General features: G+C 35.4%; 1 protein-coding gene, 1 long non-coding RNA gene and 1 pseudogene across 3 annotated transcripts; 2 read left to right on the top strand and 1 right to left on the bottom strand.

The window, feature by feature from the left end:
- Positions 1-809: 809 nt before the first annotated feature.
- On the top strand, positions 810-7,421 carry LOC115952901 (nuclear intron maturase 3, mitochondrial-like). Of its 2 annotated transcripts, XR_004083588.1 has the most exons (3): positions 810-2,930; positions 3,217-3,314; positions 6,971-7,421. XR_004083588.1 is itself a non-coding variant. In XM_031070244.1 (2 exons), the coding sequence occupies exons 1-2, from the start codon at positions 877-879 to the stop codon at positions 3,260-3,262; spliced, it is 2,100 nt and encodes a 699-aa protein (XP_030926104.1). In that variant the 5' UTR covers positions 810-876; the 3' UTR covers positions 3,263-6,371. The 2 variants fall into 2 exon arrangements, 1 of the variants encoding a protein (XP_030926104.1); XM_031070244.1 differs by lacking the exon at positions 6,971-7,421 and having other exon boundaries at positions 3,217-6,371.
- LOC115952902 lies at positions 3,830-6,371 on the top strand (annotated as a pseudogene).
- Positions 7,422-11,134: 3,713 nt separating the features above from the next.
- Positions 11,135-17,269, bottom strand: LOC115952258. Its single transcript, XR_004083304.1, has 5 exons — positions 17,046-17,269; positions 15,988-16,917; positions 15,737-15,903; positions 11,775-11,988; positions 11,135-11,529 (listed from the first exon to the last, which is right to left on the bottom strand). It is a non-coding gene; the product is annotated as an uncharacterized LOC115952258 (long non-coding RNA).
- Positions 17,270-23,150: the final 5,881 nt, after the last annotated feature.

The following is a 23,150-nucleotide window of genomic DNA, read 5'->3' on the forward strand; positions in this document are numbered from 1 at the left end:
TCGATTATCAGAGTATCTTGTTTATGAGACCACAGTTTCAACCAAAAAAATTGTTTTTCAATCTTGATAAATTTTTTTTTATGAATACTTATTCCAATAAATATCAGTTTTTGTCATGGCATTACCAGTTGAATTGCAAAAGTACTAAATTAGCAAAATTCCCAATATGTATTAGTTCAATCTATGCTGCTTTAGCATAAAAAGTAGTTTGGAAGATGATTTTTATGTATCTTTTTCTATTTATTTATTATTAATTTCTAAAAGCTAGTTAATGACTTGATGCTAACTAAGAAAATTACACTTTAAAAATATTTAGGTCATAAAATCTCTTATTAGCATCAATGTTAAACATTCGTTTTTTCTAAATAAACATGTAATATTCATAGAAAGAAAAGACTTAGAAACAAATCACAGGGGGAGGGAATTAATGCCTTCTCTATCTTGTGATTTAAAACGAAAATTTAGTGAGGAAGAGATAGTGTTAAATCTCTCATTTGGCTCCATTTTATGGGCAAAAACACTAGCTTTCATAAAAATATGATTTATAAACCCAAAAAAAAAAAAAAAAGATAGATATTAGAAGGATCCCCTAATTAAAATACAAATAACCTATTTTCAACTAAAAAAAATAATTTTAAATTTTAAATTCATTTAATTAAACCCAAACTAAAGTCCAGGTTCACAAAACGAAATTCACCACACACAAAAAAAAGTGAAAAAAGAAAAAGTTTACTGTTTGCAATTGCAACTAGAACTACTCTCTCAAGTTTGAACTCAGGCAGAAAAACCTTTAACCCCCAAAACAAAAGTGGAGGTTCCAAAGTCCAAAGTGGAGGTTCCAAAGTCCAAACTTCCACTTTTCTTCTCGTTGTCTCAATGATTATACACCTCAGAAGAATAAACCCACTTGAATTCAGGTCTCCAAATCGCTCCCCTCTCAGACTATTCTCAACTCTCTTACAAAACCCATCTCCACCCCCTAAAACCCAAACCCAAAACCCCACAGAAACGCTCACAAAACCCCAACTCAAAGCCTTAGTTCTCACTCAATACTCACATGGCAAATTCTCCAATCTTGTCTCAAATGTCCTTGCTTTGCCCAATGTCCTCCTCACTGCCTGCCAAAACCTCACCACCTCACAATCCAACAATGCCCTCAACTCCCTTGACTCGCAGTCTCTTCTCAACTCGGTCTCGAGGCGGTTTGATATCGAAGAAATGGGCCGCCAGCTATGTGAGAATCGGTTTGATATTGAAGCTTGTTGTGTCACAATGATGCCCTCAAGAATGAAAGGTGAGTCCTTGGTCTTGCCCAACTTGAAATTAAAGGTTTTGATTGAAGCTATTAGGATGGTATTGGAAATTGTGTATGATGAACGGTTTGTAACTTTTTCTTATGGTGGGCGTGTCGGTATGGGACGCCACACAGCCATTAGGTACCTTAAGAACTCGGTAGAGAATCCTAGTTGGTGGTTTAGTGTCACATTTGATAGAGAAAGGTTTGATGATAGGCATGTAAATAAGTTGTGTTTGTTTATTGAAGAGAAAATAAAAGATGATTTTTTGATTGGTTTAATAAAGAGGTTGTTTGAGTGTGAGGTGGTGGGAATTGAATTGGGTGGTTGTTACTTAGGAAGGGGGTTTCCTCAAGAAAGCGGGTTGTGTTCGATCTTGATTAATATTTACTTTAATGGATTTGATAAAGAAATTCAAGATATGCGTCTTCAGAAAAATCAGGAGAATCCAAAGTTTAAATCAGAGCAGCTTGTTTGGATGTCTGGCCTATTTTATAAGCCAGTGAAGATGTACGTGGTCAGGTATTTGGATGAAATATTAGTGATAACGTCGGGGTCAAAGATGTTGACCATGGACTTTAAGAATTGGGTTTTGAAATATTTAGAAGGTAGGTTGGATTTGAGGGTGGATAAAATGAAGACGGCAATTCATAGTGCAGTATCTGAGAATATTAGTTTTCTAGGTATGGAACTACAGGCAGTTCCACCTTCAGTTTTGCATCCTCCCATGACGGAGAAAGCAATTAGGGCACGGAAGAAGTACCTTAGGCAGAAGGAAGTTAGGGCTTTAGAATTTAAAAATGCCAGAGAGAGGAAAAGAAAGATACTGGGGATGAAGATTTTGCAGCATGTTTTTAAGAAGTTGAAGCAAAGTGATGGGTTTAAATTTGACTTTCAAATTGAAAATGAGGTTCGAGAAATCTTCAGAACTTGGACTGATGAAGTGGTCCATGATTTCTTGGGTTCCTTGGAAGAGCGTTGGGAATGGCATCGGATGCTTACAGCAGGCGATTTTCTCTCTTTAAGGCACATTAGAGGTCAATTGCCCCAAGAGCTGGTTGATGCGTATGATAAGTTCCAAGAGCAAGTTGACAAGTATTTGAGTCCGGTCCAAGCTAGAAAGGCATTAGAGAAAGAAGAAAAGAGAGTGGAGGAGGAAGAGGAACAGAAATACGCTAAGAGCACGGTTGAGGATTTGACAAGGCTGTGTATGAAAGTTGATGCACCAGTAGAACTTGTTAGGAAGGCAGTTAAGATGGCTGGTTTTACAAATAACATGGGTCGCCCTAGGCCGATCAAGTTACTCATTGCTCTTGAAGATATTGATATTATCAAGTGGTATGCAGGAGTAGGGAGAAGGTGGCTTGATTTCTTCTGTTGCTGTCACAACTTCAAGATGGTTAAAACTGTAGTAACTTATCACTTGAGGTTCTCTTGCATTTTGACACTAGCAGAGAAGCATGAGTCAACCAAACGTGAAGCCATTAAGCATTACACTAAAGATTTGAAGATCTCTGATTTTAATGGAAATGAAGAAGTGTACTTCCCCACAGAAAGAGAGGTTAAAATGATGGGAGATCAAAATCTTTTGGATCCAAGGCCTGTTGATGGGGCTTTATCTTTGGCTTTGATCAGGTTGGCTTCTGATGAGCCTTCATGTTCCTGTATCGGTCATTTCTGTGACAGAATGGATACTATTTATTATCGGGTATGGTTACTGCAGAACCGTTTGAATGTGAATCCATCTGTTGAGGCCAAGTGGGTCCCAGGGATGGGTGCAATTCATGAAAGTCTCAATCGGAAATGCCTCCCTCTCTGTTCTCATCACATAAATGATTTATATATGGGGAGTATCACCCTGCAAGACATTGACTGCACTGCATTTGTGGATGTGGACTGAATGTTGATTGTTCTGCTGCAGTTTTCTACATAATTGGCATTGGTTCTGGTGGCTGCTATTGATGTGAACCTTGTTCTAGAAATTCTTATGTATTTCTTTTCTGAAATGAGGCCAGGCAGGTGATGTGTAAATTTTTTGCGTTTTTATTGATTTTCTTTTTAGCTACTAATCTCATTGTCATTTGTGGTGATGAATCATCGTATGAAGTTTACTATAAACCATTATAGAGAAACATATTCAAGTAGTCATTATCCAATACTTCTCCAGGATTTTGGATGGTTAGTTTGTAACTTCTCTAGGTTTCTGTGAAAGGCATCCTTTATTTTCCCAACCCTGAGCACTTGATTTATCTCATTGCTCAGTCTATTATGATGGAACAGGATTACAAAACCATTTTGTCCCTGAAAATTCTGTTCTTGTGCCTTTTTTTTTTTTTTTTGATAAACTCTGTTCTTGTGCCTTACATATCCTTTCAATATGATAATCATGTCTTTCCTTAAACTGTTTTTTGGTGCCTTCTTACCTTCTTCTATGTAAATGTAAGTATCTCATGTTGACATGCTCAATTTATTCTACAGCATTGTGACTTTCATGCTCACCACACCAGCTGTTTGATCCTTAATTTGTAGTTTGATTCTTAATTTGTAGTTTGATTCATACAAACCCCACAGAAACCCTCACAAAACCCCAACTCAAAGCCTTAGTTCTTACTCAATACTCACATGTCACATTCTCCAATCTTGTCTCAAATGTCCTTGCTTTGCCCAACGTGCTCCTCACTGCCTGCCAAAACATCACAACTCCACAACCCAACAATGGCCTCAGCTCCCTTGACTCACAGTCCCTTCTACACTTGGTCTCGAGGGGGTTTGATATTGAAGAAATGGGCCGCCAGCTCTGCGAGAATCGGTTCGATATTGAAGCTTGTTTTTTCACAATGATGCCCTCAAGAATGAAAGTTGAGTCCTTGGTCTCGCCCAACTTGAAATTAAAGGTTTTGATTGAAGCTATTAGGATGGTGTTGGAAATTGTGTATGATGAACGGTTTGTTAATTTTTATTATGGTGAGCATGTCGGTATGGGACACAACACTGCCATTAGGTACCTTAAGAACTCAGTAGAGAATCCTAGTTGGTGGTTTAGCGTCACATTTGATTGAAATTTTTTTGATAATAGGCATGTAAATAAGCTGTGTTTGTTTATTGAAGAGAAAATAAAGGATGGTTTCTTTGTCGGGTATTAGAAAGAGGTTGGCTTGAGTGTGAGGTGGTGGGAATTGAATTGGGTGGTTGTTACTTAGGAAGGGGGTTTCCTCATGAAAGCGGGTTGTTTTCGATTTTGATTAATATTTACTTTAATGGGTTTGATAAATAAATTTAAGATACGCGTCTTCAGAAAAATCAGGAGAATACAAAGTTTGAATCAGAGGAGCTTATTTCGGTGTCTGGCATGTTTTACAAGCCAGCCAGTGAAGATGTATGTGGTCAGGTATTTGGATGAAATATTTGTGATCACTTCAGGTTCAAAGATGTTTGTTCAAAGATGTTGACCATGGATTTGAAGCATTGGGTTTTAAAATATTTAGAAGGGGGGTTGGAGTTGAAGGTGGATAGAATGAAGACATTGACTACACTTTGTTTGCAGATGTGGACTGAATGTTGCTTGTTCTGCTGCAGTTTCCTATGTAATTGGCTTTGGTTCTAGAGGCTGCTGATGTTCTGAAACCTTATTCAAGAAATTCTTGTGTATTTCATTTCTGAAATGAAACCAGGTAGGTGATGTGTAAATTGATTGCGTTTTTATTCATATCTTTGCTACTAATGTCATTGTTCATTTGTGGTGATGAATCTTTGTGTGAATTTTATCTTAAGAACATAATAGAGGAGCTTATTCAAGTAGTCATTATCCAAAACTTTTCCATGATTTTGGAGGGTTATTTTGTACCTTCTCCAAGTTTTTGTGAAAGGTGTCTTTTGTTTAACCAACACAAGCATTTGATTTATCTCCTAGCTCAGTATATTGTGATGGATACATTGGATAGGATTACAAAACCATTTTGTCCATGACAATTCTGTCCTCTTGCGTTGCTTATGTATCCTTTCGATATGATAATCTTGTCTTTCCTTAAAACTGTTTTCTTGGTGCCTTCTTACCTTCTTCTATGTAAGTATCTCATGTTGACATGCCCAAAATATTCTACAACATTGTGACCCTCATACTCTCCACACCAGCAGTTTGATCCTTAATTTGTTTGATTTATACAAAAACACTTAGTTCTTCACAATGGATACAAGACATTAATTAATCTTTTTACTCTTATTATTTTTTATTTGTAAGTTACACAAACTAAAAGATTTCCTCTGGCTTGTCTATCGAAAAAATTAGTTACTCTGGCAACTAAGGGGACCATTTGTTTGTTTCCCTAAGCTTCTTTTGTTTTAATAGGAAATAGGACTGGTAAACCTTTGTCTCATTGAAGCTTCTTTCCCATGAGTTGCCCATTTTTGGTTGACCCATAAGAAAAGTATTTCTCCAGAATCTGTCTTCTTTTGTTTGATGTTTGTTTGTTTGTTGTATAGTGTCTCTTGTGATCTTTCTGGCTTTTATTTTAACTAATACTAAAATTCTCCCAACTCTTCTCATGCTTGTTGTAGTTACATGTTGAGAGCTGTTCTCAAGTACTGTAGGGCTGAAAAATGAGCCAAGCTGCTTGCAAGCAGCTCGATCAAAGTTTGCTTGGCCTGTTTGTTAAGCAAGATGATCTGAGCTTGAACTATGTTCTGAGCTTAAGCATCATTATGCTCAGCTTGTCAGCCCATGATCTGGCTTGATAGAGGGTCTCCATCATAGATCTGATCTGAGGGAATATTCTTCTCAAACTGATCTGAGTATTTCATTTTGGGAATTAAGCACAGACAGCACATTCTTCTTAATTTATCTGTTTTTTAATCTGTGGGATTGAACCACCACATAAAAATGTTATGGGCTTTTCATGTATAAGACGAATTTTGCTCTCTTTGGTTCTCAAATTGCAAACAAGAGATGAAAAGAGTAGCCATTCCTGTCATAACAAGTCCTGCTTCCCTATTAGCAGCTGCAGGTCACACATAGGAGAAGAGGACACACTGAGGTGCCTTTTTTGGGAATATACATAAACAACCATGCTCCCATGGACACGTGAGAGAAAAAAAGGCCATTGCAGGTGTTGCTTCCTAAGCTGTACAATAACCTTACCCTTGTTGTAGAGCCCATCAGCTTTTGAAGTTTAAATGCTCAAAACAGCTAGCATTTAGAAGTTTTTTGGAGCTAGCAATCAGCTTGGAAGACATTCAACTATTGCATGAGCTGAGCTCCAACCAGATTGTTGAGACTGGAATCAAGCTCAAGCCTATCTTGAATTCTAGAAATATTTTGCAAGAGCCGAGTATGAGTAGTTGGAAGTTGGGCTTAGCTCGGTTTGTTTACAGTTCCCATTGTATGATTGGCTACGAAAGGTTTGCGAGTTCATATCTTAAGTACTGCCATTTTGTACAAAAAAAAAAAATTATGATGGGTGATGTATGTGTATATACTTGAATTGACTTGACAATAAATCTTCATTTTTCTTTGATGATTGACTTGTTTTGTATTTACCTCTTTTGCTTTTAGAGTTTAGTCTACGTATGGCACTTTGAAAAATGCAATATACTTTTTTTCCCATCGTTTATTAAAATTTTCATGGTCAGTATTGAACACTTGTTTCCTTTTAATTGGTCTTTGTGGTTGTTCATTATAGGAATGGCTGCTGTGGGGTTCTGTGAGTCAGCTTTAAATCAGAGGAACTGGATTTCCAGGCTTTGAGTAAAAAACAATATTTCAGAAGGGAAAGTGTTGATCATTTTTGTGACGAAGCAGGCTGAGCTTTTGGCAGACTGACCATAAACAGGTTGAAGAAGATTTTATTACTAATAAGTGTAATGTTTTGTGGGGTTTTGAGGTTTTTAGTGAGCAAGAAAGAATGACATTGTTTCATTGTTTGGCTTTTGCAATATCAAGTTTAATGGGTGAGTGAGGAGAAATGTGGTTTTTGAAGATGGAAGGTAGTTTCTAGAAGACAAAGATGATATATTGTACTGTGTACAGAAAATGAAGATGGAGGGTAGTTTCTAGAAGATATACATGATATACTATACTGTGGATAGAAAATGGTAGTGAGAAATAATATGGATAATTAGATTAGATTTTTCATTATATATTTTGCTGGTTTTACTTTGAGACACATAATCTCTCTCTCTCTCTCTCAAGAAGTGGTGTTTTTGCGTTTGACCAAACTATTCTACTTCCTATCCATGAGACACCCCAAAACCCCATAGATTGATAATGTGGTGAATTGAACCTTAGACCTTCAGATGTCATATCCCAAAACCTAGCTCAACAAGTTCAAAACACTATCAAGGTGTTCGATAGATTGATAGTGTGGTGAATTAAATCTTGGACCTTCGGATGTCACACTCAACGAGTTCAAAACACTATCAAGGTGGGCAACTAGTCTGAACAGAAAAAAGAATGTTTTTTATGATGATGTGAATTAGATTATCAAGTAATCAAACAATTGAGAGTGAATTATTGGCACTTTAGAAGCAGAAGAAAATTCTCAGTTTGCTTCAGATATGAATTTTCTTTTGCTTTTTTTAGTCCAACTAAATCTAATAGAGAGGAGGCAAATAATATCAATCAAGAGGAGCGTTGGCACTTGAAATTCTACTAGAAGTTATTGACACCAAGTAACATAGGGCATTTTACTATGGTAGCTTATTGTGGACTAATAATCTATCCGTTTTCATCAGTAATGAGATATTGTGTAAGAAATGGAAGGTAGATTCAGATGTAGTCCATTCGAGTTATTTTTACAAATTTGGAAGGATTAACAATGGCAAAGTAGTATTACTAAAGTTGCTTGGATGGTTGTCACCATTGACAGATGCTGTTATAAGTGCCATAGAATGCCAAATTGGAACTGTCCTCGTTTGAATTGCAAATTACTCAAAGCTAATTCTTCCCCACTTACTAGTGGGATTTGTGGAAGAAATGACGGTCATCCACGAAATGTGTTATAATCTGCATTACCAAAGTTGTCCAAATTTCTATTTTACCAACTCTCAAAATATCCAACATCTTTGTAAAATTGCCTTGGTGGAAAAATGAAAAAATTCCAAACTCGTCCATACCGACGTCTAGGGGCTACCACCTCTCACATTAATAAATACTTTTCTTTTCCATTGAACTTTGTTGATCATTTCACCAGATTACATGGTTGTATCTGTTACAAAATAAATCAAAAGTATTTGCTATATCTTAGCATTTTAAAGCCATGATGGAAACATAATTTTCATTTTAACTTAAAATCCTAAGTGAAAGTGGAGATGAATATACTTCAACTAAAAAGGTTGTACCTAGTACATAAAACTCCCACTTTTGGTGGGTTTGGAAGAGGTTATGGTAAGTAATCTTACTCCTAATTTTCTTTTTTGGAGGGGTTGATTCCTAGCTTGAACTTGCGACCTATCACTTTTGGTGGAAGGCATTTGCAATTGCACCAAGGCCTGGCATCTAGGTGAATGTACTAAAACTAAATTTGATAAATTTTGTACTTCACAGGGTATAATCCATCAGTGTTATTTTCTCGATTTTTTTGGCATTTGGCACATTTTTGCTAACATTTTTGTTATGTAGCTTAAAAGGCAAACATATTAGTTAAGTAGCATCTTGTGTCTTAGAGACTAAAGTTCAATGAAGAAACTCGAATTCAAGACTCGAGTCCTAAGTTGTGGCAATTTGATGTGGATTAAAATATCCACGTGTAACTTGAGTCTTAAAAACTAGAGTTCCTTAAAGACCAAATTTCAATTCCTCACCAGCAAAACCAAACCCAACAAAAAACAAATCTGTGAATGTCTCACTTGCAAACCCAAACCCAACAAACACGCCGCCACCTCATCCCGATTGGAACCTGCAAATCCGAACCTAACAAACACACCACCACCTCATCCTGATCAGAACTTGCTAAGAGAGGGGGAAAGTTCATGGGTTTTGATCTAGCATTTTGACCAAAAGAGATAGGGAATGGGGGACAAAGTGAGAAAGAACCACCTCGATGGTGAGCTACAACCTTGGACGCCTAGTTTGGGCTTGATCTATAGATATAACTAGAGAGGTTCAGAGAGAGAAGAACAAGAAGAAATTGTCATGTCAATTTCTTGATTTTTTTTCTTGGTTTTCTTTTGAGGAAAGACTCAAATTCCACATGGAATTTTTCCACATTAGCTTTGCCACCACTTGGAACTCGACTTTTAGAGACTTGAGTTCCTTCACTGAACTTGAGTCTCTAAGACTTAAGATGCTACTTAACTAATATATTTGCCTTTTGAGCTACATACCAAAAATGTTAGCAAAAATATGCCAAATGCCAAAAAAATTCCGTTCCTTTCCACACACACCCTAACAAAATGGGTTAATTGAAAGAAAACATGTCATTTTGTGGAAACTTCCGTAACTTACATTAAATAAGGTCCAAAATAATGCTCATTCAAAGATTCAAGTGTTTTTTATAATCAAATAATACACATTCTTAACATCATTATTACACAATAAAGAGGTTTATAATGTCTCATTACATAAGAAAAACCCAATTAATTTAGGATGAATGAGAGTTTAGCCTTAAAGGACCAAATTTTAATTATCAAATCAAGAAAAAATAATTATGATGAATCAAGTCAATAACTTAAATTGTTCAACCAGCTTAGTTTAATTAACCTGACTTTGACAACTTCCTGATCATTGGGTTCAAATTTCTCATAGTAATGACATCAAATCAAACAATCAAATTCGAATTTCATATTTTAACAACAAAAAGTTTTAAATAAAAAAAGACAAAGAAAAAAGTTCATGTTTTGTTCACGTATCAGCAGAAAATACCATATCAGCCAAAAGTTAGTGAAACAGATTGAAATTTAGGTCGAGGTGGGGGATGATTCATCCCGATAAATAACTTGAACAAAATGGAATTGATAATTTTTCTTTTGCATGGACTTTTTGGTGGGTCTCTAACTCTATTCAAACACAGAAAGAAGGAAAATAGTGGAGTATCACAAATACAACCAAGTTTGACTAATCCAACTAATTCAAAACTAATAAGTCTTTAAATATTTTTAAATGAATTATTGGGAATGGCACTGGAAGCTTACAGCAGGCAATTCTCTCTCTTTAAGGTGCATTAGAGATCATTTACCCCAAGGTCTAGTTGATGCCTATAATAAGTTCCAAGCAAATGATGACAAAATTTGAGTCTGTTTCTAGCTAGAACGGCATTAGAGAAAGAAGAAAGGAGACTAGAGGAGGAAGAGGAACAGAAATATGCTAAGAGCAGAATGGAGGAATTGATGAGTCAGTGTAAAATGCACCAACATAACCTGTTAGGAAGGTGGTTTAGATGGCTGCTTTTACAAAAATCATGGGTTGCCCTAGGCTGATCAAGTTACTCATTGCTCTTGGAGATACTGATACTATCAAGCGGCTTGATTTCTTCTGCTGCTATCACAACTTCAAGATGATAAAAAAAGAAGTAACTTATCACTAAAGGTTCTATTGCATTTTGTCACTAGCAGAGAAGCATAAATTGACCAACAGCCCAACAAAATTATATTAACCAACAAACCTCAAGAGAAATTTTTTAATGAATAATTAATTTTTATTGATCAAAACACTAGAAGATAAAACTTTAAACAAAGCATGACACACAACCAACAGCCCAGTAACAATACTTAAAACAACCCTGTCTGCCACCAAAGTACAAATAGCTACATTTGCAACTACACTAAACAAGCCCGACAAGGCACTCAAATATTACAACAGTGCAAGTGTCCAACTCTATCAGACATTGCTCTAATCACAAACTGTTGAGTTGGTGGAAGCTTGAAATGCTTATATTCTGTGTAACAAAATAATAGTAGGTTATGCAAAATAGAAATAGGAGAAATAGAAAAAGACATCACACATGAAACACTTCTGCCTTGGGCCTACATCCACGGACAATGTCTAACAGAAAATTTCACTAAGAAAATAGGAGATTACAAAATAGCACGGGACAAGAGAATCTTTAATTTCTATAAACTGATGCCAGTGCTTAAACTCTATAAAACCAATTGAAAAAAGCCACACACATACAGCAAAAAGGAACCCTCCAAGGCTATTTCTTGACCACTTTAACGAGGGCCCAGGTGGGTGTGAGAGGAGAGACCCTCCTTGGCTAATTCTTCAACGACCTCTGGTAACTATCCCTCTTACTGCCACCATAGGCTTCAAGAAAAATTTGAACAATTTAAACCTGGTCAATAAACTAGTAAAAAATAGAGTGATGCGGAATGATTTTAATTTTTGAGTTTGTGGTGATTGGGATGTGAGTGCCAAACGGTAATAATGTTAAGGTACAACTACACAACTAGCACAATACTTTTGAATTTTTTTTTTCTTAAACCTGACAATCAAAACCCACACTTTCATGTCATTATATTGTAATAGGAAGAAGAAAGATGATGACTTACAGGCAAAGAAGTCAACTAACTCCCTAAAGAATCAGCCATACATACTCCAAGTCTTTGGATCTGGTCTCTCATTAAAGTAGTCTTCTCCACTAGGTCCAGCCCCATCATCCTCATAATGACTTCGCTTATTTCTGCTACCTTCTGCAGCTAAATTGTCAATATCATGATGGATTACACCCAGATCCTCATAGAGCATGCTGTTGTTGCTGCTGCACTGTGTCATAGTAAATATGGAATTTACTGGTATTCATATTCCTTTTCAAACGGAATTAACTTCTATTAATAAAAGAAAATCCAACAATTTAGAGTACAACCACATAAGGCATCCACAAGAAATTATAGAGCTCCCTCCCTTGTACTACTTATGATTTTTGAAGCCAATATTAAGACAGATCGTATGATGGTTAGTTATAGGAGTTTAAGAGTTAAGCGTGTGACAAATAGATGTTTGATGATTTTTTGATTTGATATAGGTGTTCCAAATATGCATCTTATTCTGTTGGTAGGATTATTTTATTCTTAAAACTTAAGGCTCCTGTGAATTTAAACAATTGTCTTTGAATTTCTAAGAAATTAAATTTTAATGTTGGGTGGCTCCTGATAAATTAGTTTAGAGATCCTGAGTTTAACTTGGATTTTATAGATGGGAAACAGTTTTGTGCGTTGTATCTTATGACACTCTATAGGGCTGAATAGCTACTTTTATTCTAAAGGAAACCAAAGAACCAACCCGCAGGGTACACCTTTAGCACTTCAGTAGGGCAAGCTCTTTAATAGGTTTCTTTTTTGTTTTAAAGCCAGTTAGCTCAATTAAGGAAGCATGATGCTGCTAGAGGAAGGCAGCTTCAACTTATTTGCCTCTTGTATATACATGCATACATATACATGTGGCAGCTGAGTATGTTCAAAGGTACACTCATTTTTTATGACTAGCCATGTAGTAAGCATTCGATACTGCTTTCGTTTGTCAAGCACAATAAAAAGATTATCTTACAGGTAAAAGTTGAGGTGACCGTTTGGCATGATTTTTTTTTTTTGGGAATTTTCTCATTAGAAGAAATATTACTTATTTGGTTTTATGGCACATTTAATCATGCATTCCCCTGTAGAATACAACAGCCAGCACAACTGACCTAACTAAAGATATCTAAGGCAAACTGGGGCTGAAAAGCGAGAAAAAAGAAACCGTCCCATGTTAAGTGTTCCCCAGGAAGTGGGGGAGAAAAATGGTAAATGAAACGAAGGAAGAAGAACTGACATTGTGTTCCAATGAAAGGGGTGTAGATTTGAATAACAGTCTGAAAGAAACATTTTAAAACATGTGCTGCTGACAGTTACTTTAATTTCTCATGAGTTGTTAGTGTATGGTATTTCTCTCATGGCTTTATAAGTGATCTGAACAAGATATCCATGTTTATCATTAAAATTTGATTTCAACTGCAAGTTCCATTGTGTCAGACTTCATAATCATATCAGTAATATATATTAACATGTTCAATGTTGCAGATTTCCTGCTTCAAGAAATTACTTATTGTTATCATGTATAAGCATTTATTATCCTTGTTTTGGAAGTTGGACCACACGAAGAATAAAGCAAATAATTTGCACTATTATATCCTCTATCTGAGCTGAGTCAGATAATTTTTCCCTTTTTGACAGTTTTCCCTTTGTGTGTGTATGACTTCTAAATTTTGTGTCAAGATCAATGTGCTGTTTTGGTTCTTATTTTTAACTTTACTGAATTTTGTGTCAGGAAATCCAGAAGCAAATATTAAGAAGCACCTAGTTTGCAGTAGTTTTTTCATAGTAATTGGAGGAGTTTGCAAATCTGTCTGATTTGGCTGGTAACTCTCAAAAGAAAGAGGTTTTCTGTGCTGCTGTCCCAGATGGGCTGAAGAACCAAAATTTTGAGCTCTTACAATTTAAAAAAGCCTCACTGCTGGTAATATACCTCGGGGTTCTTCCAATTTCTTGGAGTTGTTGTGTAAGAAAATGTATGCCCCTTCTTGAGATAACAGGCAGAATTGAATCCTGGCAGCAAGGAATCTTTCATTTGCAGAATGGCTCCAGTTGATCCAATCAATTCTTTATGGCCTTTAGGTTTTACTGGTCAAGCATCTTCATATTGCCAAAGAAGAGTATCAAGCCTATTGAACAGAAATTTAGTAGTTACCTATGGAGAGGAAGGAGGTATCGTGGGATGTTGTATGCTAAAGAGAAGGTGGATTAGGTTTGAAAGGGGTGTAAGAAATGGAACAAAGCAGCCATAATTAGACATATATGGAATCTGTTTGCTAAGGCGGGGTCAATTTGGGTAGCTTGTGTTAAAATATTTTGTAACACGAGTTTCGGACTTTCGGGTTTGTTAACATCCCTCAAGATAGCTCTCAGGGCTAGACGAAAATTCTAAATCTTAGAAGCATTTTCAGGCTATTACTGAAGTTGAGGTTGTAGCTGATTCCTATGGCATGATTGGTGACATCCAGATGGAGTTCTAATTCAGAGGTATGGTACTCGAGTCATATATGATGTTGCTAGCAGATCAAATGCAAGGGTTTCAACTTTCAAGTGTTTTGAAAGATAAAAACTGGTCTTGGAAGTGAGTAAGATCAAATGGCCTTGTATCCATTCAGAGTAAACTTTGTTCACTAAACATTGGCGAAAGAGATAGAGTGGTACCTATTCAAGTGCAGAAACATGGGAGTGGGTCAGGGTTAAGCTTTTAACAGTTGGATGGTGGAAAATCACGTGTTTCTTCAAGTTATTCCAAGATATTTATTCCTCTATTGGCTAGTAACAAGGGCCAAATTAAGCACTCAGGACAGAATGCTACATTGGGTTTACACTGGTGATCTAAAAATGTGTACTCTGCAGGAAAAGCTTGGGATGCACACTTGTACTCTTGAGTTCTTTTAACTAGAAATTTGGAAAGAATTAATGGAGTGCTGCTTAATTGATTTCCTTTAATATGTGTGGGAAGACATCATTGTTTGGGGAGAAAATCAGTGGGAGGGAAAATCTCTTAAGGGCTGTGGTATGGAAGTTGGCCTTAGGTGCTGCTGTGTACCATTATGAGAACTGAGGAGGGCATATGCAGTCCATATAGAGAGAGGTTAAACTAAGGTTCAAGACTAGACGTAACTATGTAATCTTTTTTAAATTGAGTCATTTGTAGTAAATGGGTAATTAATTTAGCTGTCGTTGGTGAGTTCTGAAAATGAATTATCTCGGATTTTTATGTTGATTTAACATGTGTTAGACTGATTAAAATGAAGTGGTAAAATCAACTTTCATGTTTTAATATATAATAGAAGAATAGTGATAAGAAATAAAAAAGAAACAGAACCTAATTATATTTCTTTCCATAATAAGATGAAAATTGAAGTGAAGTGTGTTTTGTTTTTGGATAAAAGCGTTCATGCCTAATAAAACAACATATTGTACAAATTATAAGACAAATTCATTGAAAATTTATTCAATCTTTTGGGTAATATTCTCAACTCTCATATGAATAGTAAATTCTGCTATAAACTTTACTAAGACTCATTGTCATGGAACATTGAATAGTTATCCACTTATTCTTCATTTCTCTTTTTTGATCACCAAACAGTGAAAAAAAAATAGTTTTACAAACTTCAACATTTTTTCATTACTTTTCTTTTTCTAACTTCAATTGCATATAAGTTGTGCAAATCATGGTCCAAAATCAACATCCGAACCCAGCAAATTAATCATAGACCCAAATGCCAGCAAGGGAAAAGAAAAAGCATACATTATATATGTGGGACTGTTGGAGAAAAGGCAAAACAACAATTATATAAATGCAACAGTCCTCAAGAGAAATTTCAATAAGTATTTGCATAGAAATAGAAGTTCAACAGAGAATTACATTTGCAGGACAAAATAAAAACATGATTTAATCAATAATAAGAGCCATTTGACAGTTAATTTAAATAGCTGACCATTTTGAGTCCTTGAGCTTGACCACTTTAGAAAGAGCCCAGGTGGATGCGAGAGAAGGAACCCTACTTGTCTAATTCTTCAACATGGCTCTGCTAACAATCACTCTTACCGCCGCCATATAAAAGTGCCCCAACAAGACAGCAAGAAAAAATTAAATTATTCCAACCTGCAAAATAAAGAGAACATCAAGATAAAGAGAACATCAAGATTTGTAAATTGTATAATAGAAAGAAGAAAGATGATGACTTACAGGCAAAGAGGTCAAAAATTTCTCTCATATTGGAGGTGGTTCGTCATAAGAGTAGTCTTCATCACTAGGCCCCACCCATCATCGTCATCATGGAATCACTTATTTCAGGTACCTTTGGAGGCTGTATCATCAATATCATGATCAATTGCACCCAGATCCTCACCGGGCATGCTGCTTGTATACCACATGAATCCCATTTTTCACCACCACCAAGTTATTGATACTTATTTCAATATCAAGTTTACTGGATCCAGTCACATCAATTTGACTAAGTTTATTTCCCAATCCGTTCCACTTAAAATAGATAGAGGACACATAGAGCAGCCAAAGGTGAGGTAATTTAAATTTACCATAAATTTTGTCATAAAAGAAGAGCGTACTGTAGATGTCCTTGCAAATCCATTGACTTTAAACAAACATGTAAGCTTAGAGTAATTACACAACTCTTTTGTAAAAAAAAAAAAAGCACAACGCAATTCCCATAAACTTTTCATCACTCCCACAATAAGGCACTTGTATGTTATCACCCGTACATTCAAGGCTAAACCCATTTATAAGGAAGGCAATAATAATAGGCCCCCAGGAACATGACTTGTTGGCATGAATGAAGATATCCCATTATTGCATCCATCGATATATAGCTTTAATTTCCATATTTTCAAGAAGAACAATTGATGAATGACTACAGCAAATCTCGATTCTTTTATCGCTTTCAACAGCTCTGTTGAAATGGGTTTTTCTCTCTCAAGTTTTTCATCGTCCTTAAAGGTGACAATGCCTTTCTGTATCAAAGCTTCATATAGATGGCCCATAAACTTGTAGCGAGTGTCCTCGCCTCTGAAACTGAGGAAAACATCATAATTCCATCGTCCAGTAGACGAAGAAGAAGAAGAAGAACTTGGGAAAGATGATGAGTCCATTTCCATGCCGCTAAAACCGTTGGAAATATAGATTTGCATGCAAATTTTAAAAAAACCAAAAAAAATAATAATAATCAATTAGAAATTTAAAACCGAAGAAAGATTAAAAAGAAAATAAATTAGGAAAGAATCCCTAACCTGACTTGGCGTAGTTTTGAAAGTGCGTCGAATCGGAATGAGATGAAATCGAATCTGAAATTTGGAGTTGAAGAGTGAGAGAGAATTTGGAGAGGACTCTAGAAATTTGGAAGCGATGAAGAAGGACTGAAATTTCAGCGCTCCTTTTAGGAAAAATTACAAGAAACTACCACTGCCTTTTTTTATTATATGTTTTCTGAGCACTTCCACTTCCACGTGAGGGGGGAAAGTTGATCTCCTTTTCCTCATTGTTTTTTAATATTTTGGCCGCGCTTTCAAACGTAGCGTTGAAAGTTGCTAGTGGGTAGCAGTGAGCACCTAAAGTTCTGTTTTTATTATTTTATTTTTATCATATTGCTTTTTCACCAGCTGTATTGTTTTTTCTAAATTCTGAGTTCTAGCAACCGCATACTGATGTGGAGTCACTAACATAGCATGTAAATAAGTAACAATCATCCTACTTGGAACTTGAATCCTATGCAATTTTTTTTTTTTTTTGCAAAAAAAAAAAAAAAAAACAAGGTAATCGAGTTTGAAAAACTCTAGTTCTAGGTAACACCACCAGTTCCAAGTAGTGAAATTTTCTTTTAAGAGTTTATTTATATATTTATTAAAAAATTAATTATTAAAGTAAAGTAAGAAAAATCCTGTAATTATTTTTTAAATTTAAAAAGTTTACTTTTAATTTCAGCATTAGAACAAATGAACAATGTCTAACCTTTTAAATTTTCTCTCTTACACTATAAGTGCAATTGTATAGTACCAAATCCAACCAAAAAAAACTCTCTTAGCAACTCCAACCAGTAATTTTTTTTTTTTTTTTGAAAAACAAAATAGAATTTAAAAGGAAAAAAAAAACCATGAATCAATATTTATGTTATTTTTAGTGGGGAAGATCGAAGTGAAAGCATAAAAGAGTGGAATGATAGAAAATATTTTAGTTTTCAACCATGTGTGTTTGGTTGGGAGAATAAAAAGTAGAATGATAGAAAACAAATACAATTTGTTATTAAAAGACACTTTTAACAAAATGGATTGAAAAAAAATATGGACACATTGTCGAAGCTTATTTAGGACCTTGGACAATGAATGCTGGATACATTGGTAGACTTGCTTGACTTTTAAAAGAGACTCGTCTTGTTTAGGCAAGAGAATTGAAAAGGAGAGGAGTATGATTGAGATGGTCTTTGATAGGGGCGGTCTTTTGTTTTTTGTTGTTTACTATGCAATTGATCTCTATCATAATATATTTCTTTTCCTTTTCTTTTTTAAACACGTTCCCGATCTTAAAATAGCCAGAGTCTAGTTTGAAAGAAGTGAATGGATATCAAATTATCAATTATCATGTTCAGGCTTTTAAGGATTTTTTTTTTTTTTTTTTTTTTTTTTGCTGAATAAATACTTTATTGCTCAAAAAACTCAACCCAAAACAGGTGAGAAACAATAAGATCGGGCCTGGACCCATCTCTAACAAAGGCCTGAGATACACGTGAAGGCAAATTAGAGATGGAAATCAGCCCAGACCAGTTTACAAGAGTTGCCCTTTGGGCGAACAAATGGGCAAATAACTTACCCTTTCTATGAACAAAAGAAAATTCAACATTTGAAAAGCAATTAACAAAGTACAAAATATCTTCAAAAATAGATTTGATACTCCAATGCGGGGCTACATCTGACTTTTTCAACGGCTTAATGACATTCCAGGCATCTCCTTCCAAGATAATATTCTAGAATGCTTCATTCATAGCACATCTAATGGCACACCAAGCTACTCTCGTTTCCCCCAGTAGGGAATTTCCACTCTCAAATTGCTCTAACCATGCCAATAGAAGGTTGCCAACTATATCTCTTCCTGCAACTGCAACTGTGGTTTTCTCCTCACAGATTGCAACATCAAAATTTAGCTTGATCCAGCTCCTTGGAGGTGGAGACCAAACCACATCTTTGGATGACCTCTCGTTTTGCTCCTTCAAAGCTTCTTTATGATTCATGAAGACACTAAAAATTTTCCTGGAAAGATCAGTTGGATTATTTTTGGAACCCTCCACTCTAGCGTTATTTCTAGCCGTCCATAAATGATCACAAAGAATGGTAGCATAAACTGGAAGTCTTTGACAGATTCTTCATTCAACCCCATCATGAATTTTGGATTTAAAATAACCTTAATCCAATCCAAGATAGATAGAGAGGATAACTTACTCATATATAAAGGCCATGGGGCTAGTAACCAAAGCTGAACAACCCAATCACACTGCAAAAACAAATGCTCAATAGTTTCAGGGGCACTATTAAACAAAAAGCAATTTAAAGAAGAAATGGGAAATTGATTGTTAAGAGCAGAACAAGTTGGTTGAATGTTGCAACACATTTTCCACAAAAGGTTTTTGAGTCTGGCATTAAATTTAAGCTTCCATAAATCCTTCCAATCTTTACTAAGCATGTGAGGGTGGTTTGAAGAATGCAGCCCTTTAATAGCATTATAATCAGATTTCATTGAAAACTCGCCTGAAGGAGTAAGACACCAGAATACTTGGTCATTCATGGTTTGATGAGATAGATGAATGTTTAGGATTTTAATTACTGTGGGAGGTTCAAATAAGATTGAAAGTTTACCTTTATCCCATTGCTTGGTATCTTGATCAATTAGATCTGCAACCAGGTGAACATCAATAGAAATACCGCATCTTGCTTGGGGGATGAACCTTGGCTCATTAGGGACCCACGAGTCTTCAAAGATCCAAGTGTTGAGGCCATTGCCAATTCTATGGCACAACCCCTTACTAATAACCTTCCTGCACTCAAAGATACTTTGAGGTGCCCAAGAAACACCCTTCAAAATGGACATTTTCATGAATTTTCTATTCCGAACATATTTCTTCTTGAAAGCCATCACCCACATTTTATCGCTGTTATTGACCACATTCCAAGTCATTTTGGCCACCAAAGCTTTATTCATGTCTGCTGTTTTTTTCATGCCAAGACCTCCGACATTTTTAGGTGTGTATATTGAATCCCAACTTTTGAGACAACAACCTTTTTTACAATCATCCATTGTACCCCACCAAAATCTTCGGTTAAAGGATTCAAGTTTTGAACAAACTTCATTTGGGAGGATTAGGGATGAAGCTTGGTAGATGGAATGGAAGAAGCCACATATGAGATGAGTGTCACTCGACCAGCTTGAGAGACTGTTTTCACTTTCCACCCTTGCAACCTTTGCTTAACCTTCTCAATAATCTCTTCAGTTGCTGCTTTTTTGTCTCTACTAGAGGCTATTGGAATACCAAGATATTTCTCCTTTTTATTTAAAGCATTAATTCCAATAGAATTTGCTAGCCAAGATTTCAGATAATGAGGAGTATTTCTACTATAAATTATAACTGATTTAAAGAAGTTTATCATTTACCCTGACCAGCTTGAAAAAACATCCAAGCAATATTTTATCCTTTGTAAATTTTCCTCATTAACTTAAGCAAAAATAAAAAGATCATCTGCAAATTGTAGATGAGTAATAGGAGTTAGATCTCTGGCTAGCTTAAAACCCTTTATCCCATTACACAAGGCTTCCCTCTCAATCAATCGAGCCAAAACCTCCCTTGCTAATACAAAAAGGAAGGCAGAAAGAGGATCACCCTGCCTTACCCCTCTTTGAGGCCTAATGAACCCAAACAAACTTCCATTTATAAGGATGGAGAAGGATGTTGTAGAAACAAGCATAACCCATTGTATCCAAGTATCAGGGAACCCAAAACAGTGGAGGACTTTCTCAATAAAGCCCCATTCTAGGTGGTCATATGCCTTTTCCATATCTATTTTTAAAGCCATCCAACCTGTTTTACCCTTTTTCTTCTTCATTGCATGAAGAATTTCTTGAGCCAAGAAGGTGTTTTCTTGGATTTTGCGACCAGGAATGAAGGCTGTCTGCCATGAAGAAATCAATTTGTTAAGGACTTACTTGAGCCTATTTGCAAGGAGTTTAGAGATGATTTTATAAAGCATATTACAGAGGCTAATCGACCTAAATTGATTTACTGAAGCTACATTGTTGCCGTTAGGAATAAGAGCAATAAAGGAGTGATTGATTTCTTTTAACATGTATCCCCTCCTAAAAAAACTAATAATTGCTTCAGTGACCTCTCCTCCTATGATATTCCATGGTGAGTGTTTAAAGCTTAATTTTTATTTTCTTCTCCTCTCCTAGAAACATCATGACAAAGTTGTTAAAATTGCACCAGCAAACATCATATGAGTTTATTCATATGAAAATGCTTTATTGTCAATTTGTCATGCTAATCCAACTTCTCTCGATTAGGATCTCTGAGATTTGTTTCTTTGTTGAATTATGCAATATTGTAGTTTGTTGATGTATGATGTGTATCTTAAAATTTATTGGTCTTTTTTAGTTTTTAATTGTTCGACCCAATCAGAGAAGCATAACAAGCTAAAGTTTTTAGTAATGACAACCGTTACTCATCAACCTTGAACTCCCATTAAGATAGAAACCATTATGCACAGAGAAATAATTACCAGCAATTATGTACATGAAGACATTTATGAGTACAACAACTTCCCAAACTACCTATAAAAGGGACAATTTGTTTATTTATGAAGGTATGTCAAAATGTACTACAAAACTACTATCTATATACAAAATATATAGGCTGATACTAACTTAAGCATCAGAGGTTTCCTCATCGAGCACAACTCGGTAATCTCTTCGATCAACTCTGTTTTTCTTGTAGGTCCTTCAAGATCGTCCAAAGTTTTGGATTGGAAGAGTGACCCAACTGACAATTTTTTACATCACCATCAATAATAATAATAAGTGATACTGTAAACTTTAAAAAATTCATTTTTTTTAGAATACTTTTTAATTTTGAGGTGGTTACTAGGATAATTGAATTTCATCACAAGTGTAAATATAATTGTATAAATAAAACATTTCTTATGTTGAAATAACTCTTGGTATATGGTTATTTGTTCTAATCATAGTTACAAATATTATAAACAATGATTTTGTAGCCGAAGCTTATATTTATTTACTTTTATTGTTTTTTGGTAGAAATTTTTACTTTTATTGTTTGATTTTATAGTTTGTGCCTTATTTATTTATGTTTGATTGTTGTGGTGGGAAACCTTAGAAAGTTTTCATGGTAAGGTATGAACTATGGAATTGCATAAAGCTAGGACATTAGTATGCATGATATGTTCTTTATGGAAGACAACTATAATTACATAAAAATAAAAGAAAAGGAAACAGAACAATAACCAGTATATATGACCTCTTATTCCTTGGCCTTTTTGTGATATTTTTCTTCTTTTTATCATTCAATTTCTCGTCCTTGTCTTGCATCACCACCTCCTTTTTCAGTTTTATTGATGAATCAATGAGGTTTTTATTGACTACGAAATCAACCAAAATACAAGGCAAAACAACCAAGCTATAGCAAAACTAAGACTGGCCTCTATAAAAAACAGTTTATAACAGACCCGCTACAACAAAACAGCAGGCTATGACAGCTTACACCCCTCAATAGTGTGCCATGATCTCAACAAATCAAGCTAAAACTGGCCACTCCTAAAACACAATCTAGAACAAAATTTATACATTAACATCATCAAGGTATTACAACTTTTTAACACAACAGCAACATGTCACAATTGAGAAATGAAACAATAGATCCACCAAGCTTTGACAATAATAGAGCACCACAAGATATCCAGCAATACCAAGCTTTCAATAATTCTCCATCATAGGATAGATCAATCACTAGTTTGATAATGTAGTATGCATTTTAGATTTGAGTCCCCATTTATAGCAAAGGATATGATAAAGCATCAAGTCACAACTGCATGGTTTACTCTCTAGTCTCCCTTGAACATCCTTCTTTATAATGCCAATGAGTTGATCTTCAGTGTATACCTTCCTAGAAAACATTATAGAATTTCTTTGCTTCCATACATGATAAACAGAAGCCCACAAAGCTACTTTGCAAAGGGTTGTTCTTAGACCTTTTCCTTTAAGATTATTTCTCCCTACCTCATACTATCCTGCCAATCAGTCTTAGCAAAAGATACTAGAAACAAGTTAATTGTAATTTCCCA

This window comes from Quercus lobata, chromosome 7 (genome assembly GCF_001633185.2).
Source record: "Quercus lobata isolate SW786 chromosome 7, ValleyOak3.0 Primary Assembly, whole genome shotgun sequence".
NCBI lineage: Eukaryota > Viridiplantae > Streptophyta > Magnoliopsida > Fagales > Fagaceae > Quercus > Quercus lobata.